This window comes from Ricinus communis, chromosome 10, assembly GCF_019578655.1.
Source record: "Ricinus communis isolate WT05 ecotype wild-type chromosome 10, ASM1957865v1, whole genome shotgun sequence".
Lineage (NCBI taxonomy): Eukaryota > Viridiplantae > Streptophyta > Magnoliopsida > Malpighiales > Euphorbiaceae > Ricinus > Ricinus communis.
The window spans coordinates 4,630,199-4,654,678 of record NC_063265.1 but is presented as its reverse complement, the minus strand read 5'-3'; the positions used below and the strand labels follow the sequence as shown (position 1 = coordinate 4,654,678).

Sequence of the window (24,480 nt, the reverse complement as noted above, 5' to 3'; positions counted from 1 at the left end):
CAAAAGACAGAAAGAAAGAAAAAGAGATAAGAAGAGAAAAAGTGCCCTTTGGATATTATACTCATACCCAGTCAGAGCTTGAAAAGAGAGTTTTAAGCTCTCGCCTAAGCGAATTATATAGTCCTCATTAATTAAAGTAACAACCATGAAACTATTAAAGTTATTAATCTTTATCATGAAAATATCAAGTTTTACTAGAGTATTATTGTTACACCTTACTATTAGGACTGTAATCAAATTAAACCGAATTGAATATCAATAAGTTCATATTTGATTCATTTCATTTTGACAAAGATTAAGCTCGGCTCGAGTTTAATTTGAGTTTTTATAATAGAGCTTGACCTCGGTTTATTTAAAAATAATTAGGCTTGTGAATAGTTCGAGTTCGGTTAGCAACTAGCTCAGTTCAGTAAATAACTTAAGCTTGATTGAACTTGATCTTTTAAGTAGTTACATAATAAGAAAATATCGAGTTTGAGCTCGTTAAGTCTATATTGAGAGCAAACTCGTTAAGCACAGTTCAAGCTCGAGCTCAAGCTCATTAAGTACAATTTCAACTCGAGTTCAGATTTGGATTTGTTAAGCACAGTTCGAGCTCGAACTCAGATTTGGGCTTATTAAAATTTTTTTAATAATTAAATTAATCAACAACATCTAAAAATATAGCAAGAATGATGAAAGTATCAAATATAGTAAAAAAATAAAAAAATCTAAATTTACAATAAAAATAATATAGAAAATCAACGTCTAAACACACTGTAATATATGCAAAAAAAAATTATTAAAATAACATAAATGATGAAAGTAAAGATCCACAATACATAAAAAATTACAAAAAGATCATACTAAACATATCAGAAGTTTATATTAACTTGAAAAAAAGTATATAAACCAGCATCACAGTCCCCTTTTTTAGTGGCACTTATATTTCAATGAATTATATTTATAAAATTTAAAACAAAATTTAAAATATCAAATAGTCTAAGTGTGATATAATAAAGAAGCTAAAATTTTTCATAATAATATATTAATTTATATAAATTACAGTTTTAATTAACTTTAACCTAGTTTTCAATTTAATTGTTATTTATAAACATAAACGTAAATTCAATTTAAACTTTTAATTAAATTAAGATTTTCTCAAAGAAACTATGTAGTCAATACCGATACTCTATTATATTTCGGGTTGGACAAATATAAGATATCTAAGAACTGAGAAGTATGAAATCAAAAAAAGAACACTTTGTGTTAAGATTAAAACATATAAGATTTCTCAATGGCAATACCATTGACTATATATATTCATTTAGATACAATTTAATATTTGCTTTCCACACTAGTATTTGATTAGTCATGACCTATTATATACTAATTAAGATTTTAATAATAAATAATTTTTTCATTAAATTAGTATATTAAAATATGCATTTAGAATATTTTTACTATCATAAAAATTTAATTTAATTTTTTATAATATACAATAATTTATAAGTAGAATACAAACTGTAATAATCGGTCAACTTTATTTTATCTAATTTAGAAAATATTTATTTTATTAAAATATTATAAAATATTTTTTTATTATTTATTATTTTTGTTGTAGTTCTTACTAATAGTAATAGCTTTATTTAAATATTATTATTATTTATTATTTTATTATTATTATCATTATTATTATTATTTGAAGTCGAGCTCGAGCTTATAGACGAGCTTGATCACGATCCTACTTTATCGAGATTATGAAGTGAGTATGTTCACAAACTTTATAAATGAGTTAGATTGCTAGCATGTTCATAAACTTTATAGATGATCTGAGCTCGAGCTCGAGCTCATAAGCCTATTCATGAGCCAGTAAACGAGCAGGTTCGCGAGTTAACGAGTCAACCTATATCAAATTTGAGCTCAATTCCAGAAAATTATATATTGGGAACCAAACTATTGTGACAACCTACCAGCTATATTATAGATCTATTGTTAATTATAAACAATCAATTAATATTATTTTAAATAATTTATTTATTTATACATCTTTCTACTAATATAGATCATTAATAAATTCATAAATAATTTTTAATTATGTATATAAATCAAAATTATATAGGTGAATCTCGTAATTATCAAGTATCACTAATTAAATCTAAAAATATATAAAAAAATTTAATATATGAAAATCATATATTTGATTGATAAAATAAATATTATAATTAACTAATATGATATTTAATTATATTAATAACTTGCCAAAATTATAAAAATATATTAAATTTTTATAGATTTATATGATATCGCATATTAGTACGTTAGAATGACTCCATCATACCTTTTGTTCCATTTATATTGAATTAGAGCGCATAAGCTTTATAAAATAAGAAAATATTTATTATTTCTTCAAATATATTCGAATATTAAACATGATGAATAGTCGGTTGGAAATAGTTTGAAGGGTGAGGACCCATGGCCCTCAGAACTTTTTAAGATCAGAAATTTATATAAAGGAACTGAGATATTCTTTAAAAGCATTACCATTAGTAGCCCCTCAAAATTTTTGATAACTTCATAATATTCTTATCCCAAAATTTTTGATAATTTCAACAATATCTTTTCCACCACTAATTTAAGTCATATCCCGTAATTTTAATAATTCAAACAATATCTTAATATCTTATCAACCACTAATACATGTTTGTATTTTTTTATTCTTTGTCTTTAGTATTAATTTTGTTCATTTTCTTTTTATTTAATTTAGCATCCATATTAAATGGCCCATTACTTCCAAAAAGAGAATGTTTGCCCTACACATTCCAGTTCTCCCCTTTCCTATTGGTAGCTACTTAAGAAATATACAAAATTCAATTTTCTTTGAGGAAAAAGAAACCGATTTTTATAATTGATATCTGGAAACTGAACCTTTTTCTTCTAATACTCCAAATATATAACACATGAACGTGGAGTTTTTCTGTTTGACTTAAAGAAAAAAAAAAAAAGTACTGGAAGCTTGTCAAATGATCAACGTGGTTGTTTCAGGAGTTTGTCAAATGACTTTTTCTAGTCATCTTAATCAGTGTTTGACAATCCGCAAATGAAAACTTTCAGAAAATCACCTGTCATGCATCTCCGTTGAACAACTTAATATCACTTATTAATTTCAATTCTTTATATATATACTATTATAGTCTACTTATTCTGGTGTACAGTATAATTCAATCATCCACTTCTATACCCAAAGTGCAGCCATTTTAGAAGTCTATTAGGAACTGTTTCTTGTCCGAGCATTTTATCTTTTTTCCAGTATCCATTCATCGCTTCTTTAGCCAAACTGTCAGACAATGATTACTGGTTAGACCTAGTTGCAGCCAAACACTAGCCAAAAGCCTAGCCTTCTCGAATTCTTGACGATAGCAGCTAGTTAAGAACATTTGGAGAAGCAGAGAGGGACAAAGAGACAGAGACTAAACTCTTCAGTTGTAAATGATTAAGATACTGCTGTCTACACAAGCAGCCAAAACAAGTATAATATAAGACTGAATGCCATTCAAGAAATTCTAAATTAATAAAATTATTTATAGGACTTATAAAGCTATAAATATATACATCTGGAATCACTTACGTCCTTCGTAAGCAGAATAATAGAAACTAATGATCTCTTGAATCCAAACACAAGGATGAAGCCAAAAATGCTGCTGCTGCCCTTTTCATGGCATCTAGCCATCTAGCTACTTAGACTTTTATACTTTTTATTAGGGATAAAAATGAGCTGAGTCTTTTTGAACGGCTCATTGTTCAAGCTCTGCTCAATGAAATTATATCAGTAATTGATATCGGTTCAAATTTAAGATATTTTAAATGAATCCAAACGAGTTAAAAAATAAATCAGCTCGATTCAAACTTGAACCGTTCATAATACTAATATCTTTTAACATTTTACTTATTTTTATTATATAAATAAGAATAATAATAAAAATTATTAATAATAAAACTAAAAGGAATAAACAACAAAAAATAATAAATTTTTATTTTGATTTATACGAGATTTATTTAACTTTATTTTTATTATCATATAAATAGAATTAATCTTTAAAAATATATATCATATTTTATTATTATAGATAATTTATATTATTTATAACGACATTAAAAATTTATGAATATACCGATTTGAGTTTTGTCTCTCAAACTTGGCTCAAATTTTTAACAAGTTTAAGAATAAAATCAAATTCGAATCGTTATACGTTTTGAACGAGCTTAAATAAATTTAAACAAAAAAACGAGCAAAATCCAAATCAAGAGCAAACCGTTGAACTAGTTACAATCATACCTTTTATCATATATCATAAAGTACTGTAACTATAGAACTTATGGCATGGCAAAACAGTGAGTGCATAAATTTGTGACCCTATTTTATATATATATATTTCAAAATTTTGAACATGACCACAATTATGTACAACTCTAGTCTCTAGAAGCATATATAAGAATGAAAAATTCTTTTACTGTATAATCAAATGAAAACTTCAAATAGTGGAGCACTCGAGTTGCATTTTGATATCATCCGCTATGTCATTTTTATAGTTATCTTATTCTAGTTTCTAACCTTTTTATCCCATTTCCAGTGCCGCATGCCATTACTGACTTTAGTTAAACAAATGTAAACTAGAATGGATCTTCTTCTTGTTAACTAAAACATGCAGCTATTAACTAATTCAACGTTTTGTCATATTGCTTAATTCTAAGCAACCCTGAAAGGGCGTTTTGGTCATCAAATAAACAAATATGTAGTTAGAACTTAGGAATTAAAAAATTGTATATGTTAGTTCTTGCATGTATTAAGTTAGTAAAGCAGGCTTGAAAGCCTCTCATAACCGACTATTAGGTTGACCACATCTACTCGCTTCTCTCTTTCTTGAATCTTTCCCTTTCCCCTTCCTAACTGTTTTAAAAAAAAATTGGAAGTATGGAGGTTAATCATTCTACCATTGAAAAATCTGATGAACAGGTGATTTGGAGATCATCAGGTGATCAACAATGGAGTGTTGCTACTACCCTTGTAAGATCATATACCTGTTCTTTTTGCAAGAAAGGATTCTCAAACGCACAAGCATTAGGAGGTCATATGAATATCCATAGAAAAGATAGAGCAAAGCTTAGAGAAGCCTTTGATGATGAAAACTTGCTTTCTTTAAACTCGATGAATCCAGCTGATGATCCTCATAATCATCAGGTTTCTGAATATAAAAATCTTCCATTAGAATATAGTGAAGAAGGAAGCTGTATCCCTAAGACACCATATACTTTATCTACAAGGGATGATGCTAGAACTACTCATACTAACAAAGAGGAGACAAAGATAATTAATCGTGTTGATGGAGAAGAGGATAAGAAGCCGCGGCAATTGATTCGTGAATCGACCCGATTAGAACTGGACCTTGAGCTTCGGTTGGGACCTGAGCCTCTTGAATCATCATCTTCTTCATCATAAACGAGGAGTACTAGTACTACTAATGCCAGAGAATTCTTCTGAGATGGAGTCTTTAAGCTCATAGCTAAAAGAGGTTTTTTTTTTTTTTTTAATTATTGTAATTTTCTTTTATACCTACTTTTTCTTTCTTTTCATACACTAAGAAACTTTATCATGCCCACTTCTGTAGATATACTTGATCTTATACTGCTTTTGTTTTTCATCTTCTATCGCGAACTTCTTTGTTTTGTAAGCGGAAGATTACTTCAACTAAACCTTCATATATCATATCTTTCGACTTTTCAAAAGTCTGCTATACCTAATTGAGAGACAGTCAAGGATAATTCTTTATTGTTAGCTTTGCACAAGGTAGGTATTCAGAGCTTTTGCATATAGAAAAAAGAAAAGAAAAAAGGTAATACATAGCTCAAATCTCGGCATGAATTACGAAACCATGTTGAGACATATGTTTAAGAACTTGTTTTGTGATTTTGAATATGAACCAGAATTCTGAACTTCAATAATAAGAAAAAGAAAATCTGAATCAGTTTAACTATTGCAATTAGGAGCAAAGACTACTGACTGCCTTTGAAAGTTTTGTTGGAATCTCTTGGAAAAAGGAAAAGGATAAGGAAAAGAAAGTGAAGAAGTTATGTTAAGATCATGAAATTCATTTTTGTTATCGGTAGTTTATGATAAATTGCCCTTGAATTACTAGATGTCACTGCAGCATCTCCCATTATGAATGTTTCTTGATCGAGTAAAATAAACGAGTGCTTTCGTTAGCTAGTGGTAGTCAGGATATTTTTGCGCACCTTTTCTTGGTTGTTTTGATAACTGAATAGAATCCACTGTGAAATTTGAGGCCAGAACAAACATTCATATGATTACTGGATAATATATACAACTGATGTTACAAGAAATCAGGGAGTTGTCTATATAGGAGTGAACTCCTATTCTAGCTCTACAAGAAATAACAAGAAGTTTAGCAAACTCCTAAAAGGAACCAAGAAGAATATGAATAAGAAAATATTTCAGTACTCTTTCTTAAGTTGGAGCATGCAAGTTAACACAGCAAACTTGGATAAGAGGAAATGAGATTGATCTCATCCAAGAGCGTTTGATGTCATATCTGAAAGTTTTAACTTGGAGGAAACATGAGAAGCAATTAATTCTTTAGACTGAATTCGTTTGGGAAACCGAATGACAATCAATTTCTATATGCTTTGCATTAGGAGTCTTGTTATCACAATATAGCTGCATTAGTAGTTGTCAAGTAGCGCAGGACATCAAGCAGCTTGCTATTATCAAGTGGTATTTTATGTTGTTGCTCAAAATGAAAGTTGAGAGGCTTGTCACCTAGCATTCCTGCTTCATTTAAATTATCCAAGGCAAATCTTCTTCATGTCCACTACCCAGGCAAAATCAGCGACAGTGCAAACTGATTCTGAGAAACCAGGCAACTGCAGCTGAGAATACCCAGTTTGCCTACTCAACTCGCGCATCAATTCAAACACAGGTTTTTGTTCTGGAGATGCGCTGGTGTAGAAGTTAAGTGTTATTATCTTGATTCTTATAATTGGTATCCAGGGCGATTAGGTTCAAAACGCTGAGTTTTAATTTCTTTTACTGAATTCATGCAACTAATTTTTAAGACAACTCAGCAGAGAGCATTCTACCTCTGCATACCACATAAGCCAAGGCACACACCATCTCAATTGAGGATAAAATTGTAGTAATTTCATTTAACTAACTTTCACGTAAGCTTATTATACCAGTAATTGAATTTGTTTAAACTGTTATCGAACACTTTACTTTTATAGAAAAATTAAATAGTTCTTTACTAATGACTTAAAAAAAAAAAATCAAGGCAAAATAAAAACAAGTGGTATAGAATATGTAAAGATTTAATAGGAGAGAACAATTATATAAAGAATTTTTGAAAAAAAAAAAGCTTACACTCATAAATAGATTTATTAAGAATTAAGGAAATATATTTAAAAATTATATAATTTACCATGTGAAATAAAAGATAATGCTTATGAGAATTAATAGTAAATATTATTTTGATTTTAATTGCTTAAATTTCTTATAATAAATAAGAAATTATATTTTAAATGTAGTTTAATAATTTAATAGAATTAGTGGCGCATGTAATGCTCATATTCTAAAAGAACTAAAATTCTCATAATATAAAAAATTAATATGAAAATTCATTTAAGTTACCAAATAAAAAAAAAAGAATTTTACAGAGATAGAGTTCTATTTACAAAAAGAAGTTTATCAATAGACATAATGATAAACATTCAATATAACCTAAATATTATAATATTATCATAACATTCCTCATTTTATGTCTATTACAATGAATATAGTTCATTAAAACCTTACTAAGAAAAATTTCATGGGAAAAATCTCAGTAAAGGAAAAAGAGTATATTATTCATGTAGAAGCTTGCGTTATAACACTGCCTCGTTAAAAATTTTACTAGAAAAATCTAATGGGACAAAACCTAAGCTAAGAAAAAAAGAGTACAATGCATTAAAATCTTCCGCTCATGAAAATATGACTTCTAACAAAGATCACTTAGTCGGCGCATACTAATTTTGTTCACCAACTTTTCAAATGTTATTATAAGGAATGCTTTTGTAAACAAATCTGTCAGATTATCAATAGATCGAATTAGATGAACATCTAAAACTCCTTACTTCTTAAAACTCATGTGTAAAAAAGAACTTTGGTGAAATATATTTGGTTCTAATATATCATCCTTTGAGTTGGGCAATACGAGCAACATTATCTTCATATAGCATTGTTGGGCTTCCTTTATCAAATAAGAGATCACATATTTTTTTGATATGTTAGATCATAGATCTTGACCATATGCATTCTCTACTAGCCTCATCAATTGCCAATATTTCAACATGATTAGATGATATGGTAGTTAGAATTTGCTTAGTAGAACGCCAAGCTATAGCAATACCACCATATATAAACAAGTAATCCGTTTGTAATCGAGCTTTATGTGGATCAGATAAATATCAAGCATCTGCATATCTAATTAATTCTGACTTCGAGTCTTGTGGATAAAATAATTCTATATCTGATGTACTACGTAGATAATGAAAAACGTGTTTCATACCATTCCAATATTTTCGAGTTGGTGAGGAACTATATCTTGCTAGCAAATTCATAGAAAATGCTATATTAGGTCTTGTACAATTAGCAAGATACATTAGTGTTCCAATTGTACTAAGATATGGTACTTCTGGACTAAGTATTTCTTTACCATCTTTCTAAGGATGAAAATGGTCTTTTTTCACATCCAGGTGTCTAACAATCATAGGAAAACTCATTGGATGAGATTTATCCATATTAAAACGTTTTAATATCTTTTCAATATAAGTTGACTGATGAATAAAAATCCCACCAAATAAATGTTCGATCTGTAGGCCAAGATAAAATTTTGTTCATTTCAATTTTATTTTTTAAATAATTTATTATTTCTGTCAACTCTTCAGGAGTCCCAATAATGTTTAAATGATCAACATAAACTGCAATTATAACAAAATCAGAATTTATTTTCTTAATAAAAACATATGGACAAATTGAATTGTTAGTATATCTTTCCTTCAAAAGGTATTCACTTAGACGGTTATATCACATTCATCCAGATTGTTTTAATCCATATAAAGATTTTGTAGCTTAATTGAATACATTTCTTGAGGTTTTGAGCTATACACATTTTTAATAAGCTGTAACGACATCCATAAGATGGATATGAAGTTGTTCTAAACTTGCCATGCTAATTAAAAATCTAAATGTAATTGCATCCACTATTAAGGAATAAGTTTCTTCATAATCAATATTAGATCTTTGCAAGAACCCCTTATGGTACAAGTTGTATTTTGTATCTCACATTTCATTTTTCTCATTGCTTTTATGCACAAAAATCTATTTATAGCCTACTGGCTTAATATCTTCAAGTATTAAAATAATGGCCCAAAGATTTGGTGTTTTTCTAATGAGTTTAATTATGTCTGGAGCACCTTTCCATTTAGGCCAATCGTTTCTTTGTCGACATTCAATGACGGACTTAAGTTCAATGTCCTCATTTTCTTTTGCAATATCAATTACCACGGCATATGCAAATATATTGTTGACAATAGTTTCACTTTGGTTCCGTCTCTTACCTGAAGTGACATAGTTGATTGATATCTTATTATTTTCATAATCTTCATGCACTTGAACCTCTTCTAGAGTTATCTTTTCTTTTATATCTTTTGTTATAGACTCTTCAAGAACATCAATTTTGGGACTGTCACTTGGTTTATTTGTTCCCTTTTCTTTCTTGGATTTTTATCCTTGAAACCAAATTGCCTACCACACTTCTAGTGTGTCATGGATTCATTTGCTATAATATTAACATATTGTCCTACTGGGTTATCAATTCTAGCTGGAGCATTTTCAACTGGTATATGAGAATTAGTAACTCCTTTTGGATCACAAAATGCATCTGGCAATTGGTTTGCTATACTTTGCAAATGAATGATCCTTTCTAGTTCACATTGTTATGAATAAAGATCAAGATGATTTAATGATGGCTTATTCTAAATAACTTATTTCTCTAATTGTTTGTTCTTTCCTCCCAATTTAGGAAACAAAGACTCATTAAAATGACAATTATTAAATCTCACAGTAAAGACATCCCTCGTTAATGGCTCAAGATATTTAATTATAGATGGAGATTCATATCCAATATATATTCTCAATCTCCTATAAGGTCTCATTTTTGTGCGATATAGTGGTCAATTGAGACATAAACAAAAGATCCAAAAATTCTCAAATGGAAAATATTTGACTCCTGGCTAGAAATCAACTGTAATGATGAAAATTTATGATAACTAGTTGGCCTGATGCGAATAATATTTGCTGCATGTAAAATTACATATCCCCAAGCAATTATTGGGAGATTTGTTTTCATAAGCAGTGGTCTAGCTATTAATTGGAGACGTTTAATAAAAGATTCTACTAGACCATTTTAAGTATGAACATAAGCTACTGGATGTTCAACAGTTAATCCAATTAACATGCAATAATCATTAAAGGCCTTAGATGTAAATTCACCGGCATTATCAAGACGAGTTGTCTTAATAGCATATTCTGAAAATTGTACTCTTAATCAAATTATTTGAGCAAGTAATATGAAAATGTCAGATTTTGAGTTGATAATAAAGATATATATGATCATCTTGTTGATGCATCTATTAACACTATTAAATATTTAAATGGTCCAGATGGTGGATGAATTGGTCCATAAATATCACCTTGTATACTTTCTAGAAATCTAGGTGATTCATTTTGAATTTTGCTTAGTGAAGGCCTAATAATCAGCTTTCCTTGAGAGCAAGCTGAACATGAGAATTTATTAGATTGAAGAATCTTTTAGTTTTTCAACAGATGGCCATAAGAGCTTTCAACAGATGGCCTAACAATCATGCCAAATAATAAAATATTTGAGTCAGTAAACTTTTGGTTTACGACCACATTTGTTTCAATAGTACATATATATGTGTAATAAAAGCCAGAGGAGAAAGTAGATAATTTCACAATACACATTTCTTTTCTATTTGTGAGGATTGTAATATAGAGATATTCAATATTTTTCATATTTGTAATTCTAATATGATATCCATTTCGGTGAATATCTTTAAAGCTCAATAAATTTTCTTGAGATCTTGGAGAGAAAAATTTAATTTTAATAAAGAAATATGTATCTTCAAGTAGTAATATATTTGCTCTTCTGGAGCCTTCAATTATTCTTTTACTACCATATATTACATTAACATAAGTCTTAGACATTTACATTGTCATCGCTGCTCAAATTATCAAATTTTCCTTTAGAATTTTTAAAGAAATCTGATACATTTAAATGTGTGAGATCAATAATTTCGATATCTAATATCCATAACAAATAATTCTTTTAGAAATTAATATTAGTTCTTCGGAAACATAAAATATTAATTCTTTAATAAGTTAGGATATTATAGTTTAGGATACTTTGTTCTTTAGGAACTCATGTTCAAAATTCTTTAGGAATCTATATCTTAATTATTTATTCAATTAGTTCTTTATGAATTAAAATTAATACTTCTCTAGGAACTAAAATTTATAATGCAAGCTCTTGAGGAACTAAAATTTATAATGCAAGTTCTTCATAACTAAAATTTATAATAGAAGTTCTTCAAAAACTATATATAACACTAGTTCTTCAGTAACTAAAACTTATAATACAAGTTCTTCAAAAACTAAAATTTATAATACAAGTTCTTCAGGAACTAGAAATTAATTAACATTAACTAATATCAGATAATATATCTATAAAAAAATTAATTATAAGATAGAAATACAATAAAACTATGATCCTACAAAGTATACAGATAAAATTATAATTGCAATGTAAACAAATATTTGGCTAAAACAAAAGAATTTAGTAGAAATTCAAAAGCCACAAAACTAAAATAAAGAAATAGGTGCTACATACTCATTAGGACTACCAAAATGGGTCATTGTGAATTCAATAAATTATTTTACACTCATTTATCTTCATAATTTAAATTAAATAAGATTTACATTCATCATAACTTGATATGGGACTTTCATACTTTTCTAAAAATATAATATAATATATAGTAGAAGTAATAAATACTTTAAATTAAAAAATATTAGATTAATATATCAGTATATTTTTTATTTTTTATAACCTTTCTTTTAATTAATTAAAAAATAATAATTTTATTTTATAATTTATCTCTAGTCATTGTTTTACTTTTTTATGCTAATAATATGATAATCTATGCATATCACTTTTTAACTGTAGACATAGTTCAAATATTTCTTTTTCATCTTTAATTTTCTACATTAATAAAATAAAATAAAACTATAATCAAGCACAAAACAAGCTAATCTAAACTCTAAAAACTAATTTTTTTACGAAAGAAACAAGTTTCTAATATTTTAGATCTTCTTAATACCTAAATAACAGTCCACGGAATTGAAAGATATTTTAATAATAAAAATTAATTTCTAATCTTTTAGATTACGTTTAATAAATAAATAATAGTTCAAAAAAATAAATTAAAAATAATTCTAAAAAGATCGACTAAATATCAACAAAATTATTCAGAAATCATAATGGAACTATAAATATAGTCCAAAGACTAGAAGACTTCAAAATATAAATATAAATATAAATATATATATATATATATATATATATATAAAAGAACCAAAATGATTCTTTTTACAGAAAGCTTGAACTTCTTATTAGAGAGCAAAATTCTATGAATTGTTAAAAAATTTTAAAATGGTGATTTATTCTTTTCAAATAAAGAAAAGAACTTAAATGAGAGACATCTACAAAAAGAGAAAAAAAAAAAGAAATTAGGACCTAAAGAAAAAGAAGTTCAAAAGAAGAAATTGAAGATAAATCTTTTATAAATTGAAAAATCAATGTAACAGTGACTAAAAATAAACAAAATATCAATAAATTCAATAAATAATACATCAATCAGACATCAACAAAATATCAATAAAGTCACTCAATTAAAAAATAAAAAATATAAGTTGACATAAAAGAATTGTAATAGAATAATAAATATACCTTAATAAAAGAAAGAAAAAATAAAATTAATACCCAAAAGAAAAAACGATTTAAAGAAAAAAATTAAAGACAATTCTTCATAAATTAGAAAATCAATCAAACATCAACTATTCTCATCTTAAAATCAGCTAAATATTAATTAAATATCAATAAAATTAAAACATAATAAGAATTTATTATTATCTATTGAATATTATACATATATATATATATATATATATATATATATATATATATATTGCTCAATAATATCACTATAGACCTATTTTGTAAAAGATAAGTGTATATCATAAAATAATATATTCATTAATGCAATGACCATTATTACCAGTATAGTATGATTAAAAGCATCTCCATTAATGTCATATAAAAATCAGATATCATTATTTGAGAATGTTGTAATTCAAAGAAAAATTCTCTGAAATTGTGTTTATAAAATCTGTTTCTCAAAATTATTTTTAGAATTATAAAAATTATTTAAAAAATAAATAAATTAAAGTTTTCAAAAAACATATTTAATTTAAACATTTTGTAAAAGATAATACATCAAACAAAATTTATAAATCTATTGTTTAGATATCCAATATTAATTTCAAATAATTAAGTAACGTATTTAACATTTTCTATTTGGAAAATTATGCACTAAGATGTGTATTGCACTCTTTAACTCTCATATTATATGTTTACTATTTTTCATATGAAATAATTAGGTGCTCTTAATTGGTATAATATCTTTCGTAATTAATAAATTATTCATCTCAATAGGATATAATAAAATAGTAGAAAATAAATTTAGATAATCATTTTTATCTTTTTATGTGTGTGAGAGAGAAGTGGATGCAAACTTTAATGTGAAAAAGTAAAAATAAAGAGACAGGTAATACATAAACTAAATTACTATTTTCTAAAATATTTTGATAAAGCAGAGGCACAAATATAATAATGTTTTTAAAAAAAATGTCTATATGTAATTTCCCTGTGTGTTTTTCCTTTGGAATCAGTTAATTATTTATAATATTGATTTTAGACAATTACATGTAACTCTAAAAGAAATGTGTTGTAAATGTATGTTTAAATAATAAAAAATTATTTTTATTTAGAAAATTTATTTAAAATTAATTTATAACATTTTACTAAATATATAATTTAATAAATTGGTGTTACTATAAAATAACGTTTCTTTTTATTCTTAGTCCCGAAATATTTCTAGACATTTATTTTTATTGTTGCCATATTCTACTCAAATTGTACATAATAACTGGAATTAATTTTGTATAATTAATCCTCATCCTAACAAATAACATGTTTTTTTATGATTATAATAATTTTCCTTATTTTTCTAATTAAATAATTATTTCTTCGATGGACTCGAATTCAGGCGCTGGACTTGGAACTATGGTTCGAAAATGAGACGGTTGGGGTCTTAATTTCTACCAGCAGCACGCATTTTGCCGCAGCTGAATCTTGAAGACATTTTTATAAACTGCTATTTATTTTCAGTATTCCTCTTTTAATTATGTTAGTTAAACTTGTAATAAAGTGCTCATAATCTTGCTTTATGAGCTCTTAGCATTGATTTCAAATACATCATATATATATATATATATATATAAGATTAGATATATCAAGATAGATCAACAAGTTTCTGGTGTGCAGGATCGTCAGTCGAGGCAAGCAGAGAGCATACGCTTATTAAATCTCAAAATAGAAGATAAGAAGATAAATTTTATTGATAGATACAAACTTTGAACAAATATACAAACTTTGAAATAAAAGCTTTAAAATGAAAGCTTTAGACAAAAGAAATATAACTTACAAGAGGAGGAATTGAATATAAGAGGAAGGTGTTTTTCACTATCACTCTCACACTATACTCTCTCTTTTCTCACTATATTTCTCTTTGTGTGACTTGAAGAATACAAGAAGTTCTTCTATTTTTGAAAAATTATTTTTTAAAAGATTTGAAAAAATCTTCTTTGCATTTTCCTTTGCAGGTAGGGGAAGGCTCCATGGGATTATACTCAAACTGGTTGCAAAAACTATCTAGTTCTTGCCTAGTTTTCTTCATTTCTCATTTGAGTTGTCTTTGAAGTTTAAGGTCATGGCAAATCTTCAAACCTTCTTTCTGGGTAAGGCTAACTAATTCACCATAAGTGTAGAAATCATAAGGGATCTATCTATTATGGGCTTCTCTTATGGTATTCTTAACTCTTTCACCTAATATCTTAGGTAAACCAGCTAAGAATTTTTCTTTCCAGAAGAGTTGGTTTGAATCTTCCCTAAGTATGACTCTGGTCAGGAAGGTGTCTTTGTAAGCTTGAAAATTGCTAAGCTTTTTACAGGTTAGATTGCTAAGGAGTTCAGCATTCTTATTTTTCAGAAGAGAATGGTCTCCTATGAAATGGAAGGAAATCGTCAAAATTAGGGATGACACAGCATCCTCAATTGGATTTCCTAGTTCATCTAAGATGGGGGTCCCTTCTATTGTAGTTTGGATAGCACCTAGGATTTAGAGCTATTGTGCTTGTGTGAGATGGTAATCCCACCATCCTTTAAGCTAGCCAGAAAATCCAGCTATAAGGAGCTCAGCAATGGCTCTATCAAAGGTACCACTTTGGGTTTTGTAAGCATTGGCTGTCATGGTCATCTGTTATATATATATATATATATATATGAAAATAAGGTTTCTAATTTGCTTTTTCTATCTTCTTTTCACTTTTTTATGAATTTTAAGATTTTTTTTGATTTTGGTGAGTTAACTAATTACAAAACACATTTAAATAAGTAAATATATTTCATTAAGTAAAATTAATTTTTTAATTTTTTAATAATTTAAATAGTATTGGTAAGTTACAGATTCTCTATAAATAACCATTTAGTACTTATAACCATCATCATTAAATATTGTTTTATATTTCTTAAATAGATATTGAATTAATTTAAAAATCACAATTAAACTCTTTTTTGAAATTTGTTTTTTATTAAGATTCATCCTAAAATTAAACTCAAAAAAAATTTTGATTAATCGATTTTTTCTTTATGAGTTTAGAAAAATATTGGTTCTGAATAATTTGAATTTCTATACCTGTTTTTTCAATTTCTTTTCAAGACGGAAAAGATAGTGAAAATGAATGGAATAGTATTGCAATAGAATTTGGGAAGAAGAAAAATAGAATTTGAAAAAAATATTGCTTAAAATACTGAGAGAAAGTGAAGAAAAACTCTTAAAAAATATGTATGTATTTTACTATATAAAAAGTCATTTAAAGTACACAAATATCTCTATAAAAGTAAATAATTTTTTTAAAGGAATAAGTTTTTGAAAATTTATTTATTTATATAGTCTTTATAAAAATTATATTTGAATAACTCTTTTCTAAAATTTTTAAAATTGTTAGTATTGAATACCTATTTTTATTTATAAAGTCTTTTGTCTTCTAATCCTTAATGAATTTATCTATTTTTTTCAAGAATTAAATCTATTATCTATTTTTTCTAGAAAGTAAAATATATTTTATTTCTCTAAAAAGAAAATCTATTTATTTTAATCATATATAGCAATTCAGTTCATGATTCTCAAATGATTTCAAGGCAATGAAATATACTTTTATTTAGTAATATTGTATCTCCCACCAATTCCAATTTAGTCCATCTCTAAATGATAATAATTATTTTAGAGTAACAATATTTGCTTCAATTTTGATAATATTATATCAACATAATTATTTTTTATTTACAAATACAAGAGAAAGTGAGTAGCATAAGCAACATAGAAATCAATAGACATATATACAGGAGAAAAAACGAATAGCATAACCAACTTATAAACTAAGATGTCTTCGCTCAAGTTTATTTTTCTCATTTCTTTTCTACTGATCGGCTCTTGTAAGTATCGATCTTTGCTTTTCTTTTATAGTATTATGAATAATTTTATTTTTAGGTTTGCATGTATTAATTCAAATATAGACATGCAAATATCAAAAATAAAATCTAACTAATAAATAATTTATAAGAATGGCCTAGACAGTAGTATAAATGTTACGCTGATAAAAGGATATGATTGCAGAATTGCATGTAGAGGTGGAGGCAAGAAGTCCAATAGTCTCCTTCTGATACAAGACTAATGCAGATTGCATAACTAATCCTAGATTCGGGCCACCACTTTGCCGTGCTCCGTGTACTTGCATTAATATTATTTGTATTTGTCTCGGAAGAGCTTCTTTAAAAAAAACTGCTCTCAAGGAGTAATAATGCATTGAAATGAAAGAACAAATATTTGGATGTACTCCTTTTGAATAAGACTTAAATACATAGCGTAAACTATCTTGCCTATTTTGTTATATTTTCTTTTTTTCTTGTTTTACTAAATTTATTGAATTAATTCACTACTTCAATTTGAAATTTGCTTACAAGAGATTTTGAATCTCAAAAAAAAAAAATCACAAGTATTAAAAATAAAAAACTATTTATTGAATTTTACCATTTGACTTTATTCAAACTAAGTCATTGAATATCTCATTAGTTACTCATATGAATAATTGTTTTAAATTTTTACTCACCAAACAACTGAAATGAAAATTAACTTTAACGGTATTCATATTTAATTTCACATATATAGAATTTATATAAATATATTTTAATTTCTTTAAAACATATTTATTGACTTTTATCATTTGACTTTATCCAAACTAGCCATTGAATCTCATTAATTATTCATTTGAGTGGTTATTTATAAAAAAATAACTTACTAATACTATTTAAATAATTGAATATCTAATTAAAAAATTAACTATACTTAATGAAATCTATTTACTTATTTAAATGCTTTTTCTAATTAATTAACTCACCAAAATATAAGAAAATATTTTAAAATTTATAAAAGAACTAAAAAGTAAAGTGCTTTCATATATATAAATACACTACAACCTTTAAAGTTTTTACTTCCATTAATTTAATATATGTTTTTAATATTTTTTTTATATTTATACAAATATAATATTAATTTTAATAATTTAGTACCGCGCATAGAACGGTAGTAATGTAGTTATGAATGACGGTCCTCCTCAGTTGATTCAATTATCATTGATGATGTTTCTGACGAGTCTCGTTGAGCTCTTTTAGTAAAAGTCATTTTTAGTTTAGAAAAATAAATATGTCTTTCGGCTTAAATTGGATAGACTAAATTCGATTAGCAGATTGTAGGTCTGTCCAGGAAATGCTAAGCCAATGACAATATGTGGCCCAATGGGTGATTCGATAACCAGGCTGAAGATTAGGACAGTCTAATAATTAGGTCTTGTGCTTAAAAGGAAACCACTTGCTCATTATAATCAATTTTTTCATTTAGTAATTTAGTGTAATTTAAAATGTATTAGAAAAATTATAAAATATTAGCTTAAAAATTTTAATAAAACTGTACTTTTAAAGTTTAAATTCAAAATTTTAATTAAATTAAAAAAAAATTATAATCATACAAAATCATATATATATATATATTTAAATTAAAATAAAGAATATAATCTTTATTAAATTAGAGCAACTTCTTTTCAATTGTTGATTTATTATAAATTTACTTTTTCATAACAAATGACTAATTCTCTAGTTGAAAATTTACCCTTTTTTTTAATCTTAACAAATATATAGTAAATAAATTAAATTTTGATAGTTTATTAGAAATTTACCTTTAAATAATAAATTATTATTTTCTTAATTAAATAATAATCTCTCACCCTAAAGGATAGGAGATTATAATTTATTTCCTAATAAACAATGCTTCATTATATTAAGTGATTTATTTCCTAATTAAACAAAAATGATAGCATTTTTTTCCTTTTAAAATGAAGATATTTTGTTAATATCATATTTTATATTAATTTATATAAATTTAATTAATGTACAGATTAATTTTAATAAGCATTAAATTTCTCATTTAGTACTTTTATATTTATTTATTACAGATATAGGTGGACAACAACTCTGCAATCTATAGTGTTCCCATTCCCACTCTGTGCAAGTCAATAGGTGAGATAGGCACCACGTTTATCAATTAATTATCTAACTCCTATTTTGGCAAATGACCCATAACTCAAGAGGCTATGTTGAGGCTCTATGACTTTATGTTATGGGTTGATGTTTGAGAGAGCCTCATACATATGTGCCACTTTTGAATCTGGAGTTGCATTTTTCATTATCGGCTTCTTGGATTTGCAGTTGGAATACATTTTTTTTTTTATTTAATTAAAATGGATTGATGCCACCCAAAAGAAAAAGCTCCTTTAATACAACCATAAATAACACTTGAGCATTAGGATGGGTGGAGTTTGATCGTGGGATGAGAATGCCTTGACAAAGCACACAAACGCACCTGCCACCATATATGTTCTGACAGTCTTTGGCTCTTTACATTGCATTGATTGTTTTTAGGCAAAAGAACGTAAACAGAAGAGCAAGTCAAAGAAAGACAAAAGTAGTGGTGGGCATTTCTATGCCTACATGTTAACTACCTTTTGAAGATTTTCTGCAGGAAATGTCTTTATAAATTTCACGAATTTATCCCCCCAAATACCGTTCTTGTTATGTTTGTTAGAAAATGCCAAATCCTTTCTTTCTCTATTATATATATTTTTTTAAATAAAGCCTAGTGTTTTTTTCATTTATTATATCTCTCAATTCCAAACTATACAACAAAACATGCCAATGAGCTAAACTGGCATCTTCTTATTTAAAAAGGGACATCGTGGCGAGAAAAACTAGAGAATTAGAATTTCATAATCCTCTTTTATAAAATTCCATTTCAATTCTATCATTTTTTCCTTTCCTTTAATTATCAAAGAAAAAGGAAAAGAAAAAAAGAAGATATGTCATCTCCTCAAGACACAATTCATGACCCTTTCAAGGCTTGGAAATTCTTGGTTTTTCCCATAATCAGAACGAGTGATATCTTTTCCTTTCTTGTAAAAACAGTTCTTCTTCTTTGCACTCTTCTTTCAATCTTTCTTGTTTTCTCTTCTGCTTTCTCTAACCAATTTCAATGGCTTTCTTGTCCTGGATGCGATAGAATTTCACTCGCTGGTCACCATAAATTAACTAGAAGTAATTTCTCCAGTGATAGTCATCGAGTAACAAACGTATCCCATATTTTATTTGGCATTGGTGGCTCGGCAAAGACATGGAATGACCGTCGCCACTACTGTGAGCTATGGTGGAGACCTAATATTACTCGAGGTTTTGTCTGGCTCGAAGAGAAGCCTCCAGAGACGGATGTCTGGCCAGTAACCTCGCCACCGTATAAAGTGTCGGAAGACACCTCTATTTTCAAGTACACCTGCGGGTATGGTTCTCGTTCCGCTTTGCGTATTGCACGCATTGTTAAAGAGAGTTTTGAGCTGGGACTGGACAATGTGAGGTGGTTTGTGATGGGAGATGATGATACTGTGTTTTTCATAGATAATTTAGTGAGCGTATTGGGTAAATATGACCATAATCAGATGTATTATATTGGTGGAAATTCGGAGAGCGTTGAGCAAGATGTTATACATTCTTATAATATGGCTTATGGTGGTGGTGGTTTTGCAATTAGTTATCCTTTAGCAAAAGAACTTGTTAGGATTTTGGATGGTTGCATTAATCGATACCATTCATTTTACGGCTCTGATCAGAAAGTTCAAGCTTGCATTAGTGAGATTGGAGTTCCTTTAACCGAAGAGCTTGGTTTCCACCAGGTTTGTCTCTGCTCACTTTCTTTTTCTTTTTTTCATAAGCAAATTTTTGAAGAACAAAGAATGTTGAAGTTTGTGTACTCTATTTTATAGTATTGTATATAAGTTTACAAATTCTAACAATTAATTTCCTTTGAAATGTTAAAAAAATAAGTCTTTGATTATTTTCATTGTGTTTTTTATAGAACTTTTTTCCCCTGAAGTGTATTGTTGATTTTGCAGGTTGATATTAGAGGAAACCCTTATGGTTTACTAGCTGCGCACCCATTGGCTCCATTAGTCTCACTCCACCACCTGGACTATGTGCAACCAATATTTCCAGGCATGAACCAGATTGACTCACTTCATAAGCTAGTTAAACCATATGAAATAGATCCGGGTCGGACACTACAACAAAGTTTCTGTCACGATTTGAACCATAGTTGGTCGGTATCAGTATCCTGGGGTTACACCATACAACTATACCCATCACTGATTACAGCAAAGCAGCTAGAAACAACATTCTTAACATTTCAAACATGGAGGAGTTGGAGCCATGATCCATTCACATTCAACACCCAACCCTTGAGTGAAGATCCGTGTGAGAGACCGGTTGTGTATTTCTTGGACGGAATTGAGAGTGTTGGGCAGGGTCAAACCTTGACTAGGTATAAAAGACACGTGGAGGAGTCATATAGAAGTTGCGACCGACCCGAGTATGCCGGACTTCAAGCCGTCCAGTTTGTTAATGTGACAACAGCTTCCACATTGAATCATGACATTTGGAATATGGTAAGCTAACACTTTCTTAATTTTTTTATCTCACTTTCACTTAAATTTCTCTTTAAAAGATGCCTAAAGACCAAAAGTGTCAACATTCAAATCAAATAGCCGTCTACAACTTTAGCTCAGTTCATCTAATTAAATATACATTAGACAATAACTAAGTGGTTATTCTATTAATAATTAAATTTAATAAGTAGTCACTATATAATCCAAATATATAAACCGGTGATAATTAGTAAAGAAATAAAATAAATAAGGAAGGAGCTATATATTTTTAATACATTACATCCGCATTTTAAATGAATGATACAAATTTTAAATATTTTAGTTATTTAATCATTTTAACTTTTAATATAATCTAATAAATATTTCAACTTATTCGTTTATGATATTTAAATATTTTTTAACATATAATGTCATTTAATACATCCATATATATTGATATAAGTATTTAAATATTATTAAAAATTAAAAAAAAAATTGAGACTTTTAAAAAGTTATGTTAATAAAATTCACATAGTTATTAAATTAAATTAAAAATGAAAGTAATTAAGTAACTACTACACATGTTAATTATGGTTCCACCAAAATTAAAAAGAAAATACAGTTAATGACCAAGCTGTGGATGGTAGGACCCATCCAAGTCAAATTCTTTAAACCGGCCCATTTTTCTGATTGGTGCGATGGGGTCCATCGCCATAGAACATTTGTCGTTAGTGATGGTTATATTGAGAGTTGTTGTTAGTTAGACAATTAAGTTACGTGCTTAGCAGTCATTGGTTAGCTGATCAGGAATCAGGTTTGTCTTTTCTTTTTTCTTTTTCTTCTTTAAGCCAGAACCTGGAGTTTCAAATATCTGACTTGGGTTATGCTCAATTAGTGCCCAAATATATGATATGATTATAAGGTTTTTAATTTCTGTCATGTCGGAGGATAGTATTCCTTTACAAGTGTAGATGTTTTTTGATGGTGAATAAGTGACTAACACGGCTGCAAAATGAATAATGATTGAGCAAAACAGGCGCCACGTAGACAGTGCTGCGACATAATCAACGGCCAAAAAGAGGTGGTAGAGGTCAACATTAGAGGCTGCAATCAATTTGAATCCGTGACACCTCCATAGAACATTTATTTGCCTATATGTCTTTTGTGAGGAACACGTTGGCTTTCGAGCTAATTTTGTTGAGTTCTTTCTTTCTTTCTTTCATCTTAATTGGCCTACTGCGACTTTGGTTATTTGCTGCCCAACTAGCTAGCCAACTTGCCTTGTAAATATTCTTACTCATAAATTTTGTACTTTACTTTTTCTTAATCTTCTTCTATAATTAATTTGGTATTAATTTCTACTATATGATAAGAGAAATTATATCATGAACCAGACATTTTATATCAGCATCCGACACAGAGTGACAATTCAATAAAAATAACATATGTCATCTGATATTTTTATTTCTCTTTTAAATATAATTCAGCTTAATATCCATCAATGAATACTGAATATGTACAAGAATTATACAATGGTTTGCATCAAAATTGAAGAAATAAAAATTTTAAATTTTTGTTCATACAATAAGAATTCAATTTCTTTTATGATATATTATAAAATACAGTTAAAATAACATCTATTTTGCATACATTTCTTTGATTTCAGAAAGAAATTTGAAATAGAATTTCTACAGCTTAAACGTTCATTTACATTATCAATCCATTTCCAGGAGTAATAGACATATCTTAAAAGTTACCTATTAAGAAATTGGCGACACTAATAACCAAAATTTTATTGAAGTTAAAATTTATTCAGTTAGAAGGGGAAAGGGACAATTTATGCCGTGTACCCTCCTCCTTGCAGTGTGGTCCGGAGACGGGCCATATGTGCGGGACTATGCCCGGCGCCTTTCAGTTTTTTTTTTTTTAATTCGAAATTATAATAAAATTGATTATAAAAATTAATATTATAAATTAAAAATATAAATTAAATAAATATTTTTATATTTATAAAAATTTATGCCCTATATGATTGTTATAATCATTTTGATTTTAAATAATAATATAAATTAAATTTATAGATAAAATCATATAGCATTTTTAGTATTTTATAATTATTTATAATTTTCTATAAATAATAATAAATTAAACATTTGTAATATCTTTCTTATTTTTCTTTATAAGTAAACTTAAATATTATGTGTTAAAAATAAGTACACATATCAAAATATAGTAACACATATCAAAAAATTTATATCTAGAAGTTATATATATATATATATATATATATATATATATATATATAAAATTTAAAAATTAACATAATTAGTAATATATTTTTTTATTTTTTCAACTAATCATATTTTGAAGAATTAAAAATCGATATACTTTCGACAAATGATAACAAAAATTATCTATTAAAACTAATATAATATAATTATTAGGAACTCTTCAAATACTAAATTTTTATATTATTAGTAAATGAAGCTATTTGACAATTTAAGAATTTCATCAATTTGTAATTGATAATTTCATAACCAAAAATGTTATTTTTAACAATATACATCAATATTCATCATTCATAGGATAAATATTCATTGTTTACTGTAACAATGTTCATTTTGTATTCCGTCAAAATCTAAATGCTCGTTATTTTAGTGAAGAATGTCCATCATTTATGATCTACATGTTCATTAATTTGTTCTTGTCAATTTAGTAATTATAACTTTATATATGCTTCTTAAATTATTGTAAGATATTTATTTTCAAATGAAAATAATATTAATTTTTTATAAAAGTTAGATTTATCATTAGTATAATGCATATTAAAATAATTTTTGTGATTGATATAAGCATTCATCATTTATATGTATAATATTCATTAATTTGTTTAT

General features: G+C 27.2%; 2 protein-coding genes across 2 annotated transcripts; both read left to right on the top strand.

The window, feature by feature from the left end:
* The first annotated feature begins 4,870 nt into the window (after positions 1 to 4,870).
* LOC112536875 (transcriptional regulator TAC1) lies at positions 4,871 to 5,683 on the top strand. Its single transcript, XM_025159771.2, has one exon. It carries the CDS (start codon positions 4,952 to 4,954, stop codon positions 5,474 to 5,476), a length of 525 nt encoding a protein of 174 aa, XP_025015539.2. The 5' UTR covers positions 4,871 to 4,951; the 3' UTR covers positions 5,477 to 5,683.
* Positions 5,684 to 19,709: 14,026 nt separating this feature from the next.
* LOC8276599 lies at positions 19,710 to 22,998 on the top strand. The gene is made up of 3 exons (XM_002532949.4): positions 19,710 to 20,839; positions 21,059 to 21,607; positions 22,623 to 22,998. The coding sequence occupies exons 1-3, from the start codon at positions 19,976 to 19,978 to the stop codon at positions 22,722 to 22,724; spliced, it is 1,515 nt and encodes a 504-aa protein (XP_002532995.4). The 5' UTR covers positions 19,710 to 19,975; the 3' UTR covers positions 22,725 to 22,998.
* The last annotated feature ends 1,482 nt before the right edge of the window (positions 22,999 to 24,480 follow it).

Coding starts and splice junctions, on each gene's coding strand:
- LOC112536875 (XM_025159771.2), top strand. CDS start 4,952: ATGGAGGTTAATCATTCTACCATTGAAAAATCTGATGAACAGGTGATT.
- LOC8276599 (XM_002532949.4), top strand. CDS start 19,976: ATGTCATCTCCTCAAGACACAATTCATGACCCTTTCAAGGCTTGGAAA. Junction 20,840..21,058: donor AAGAGCTTGGTTTCCACCAG/GTTTGTCTCTGC, acceptor TTGATTTTGCAG/GTTGATATTAGAGGAAACCC. Junction 21,608..22,622: donor ATCATGACATTTGGAATATG/GTAAGCTAACAC, acceptor TGAGCAAAACAG/GCGCCACGTAGACAGTGCTG.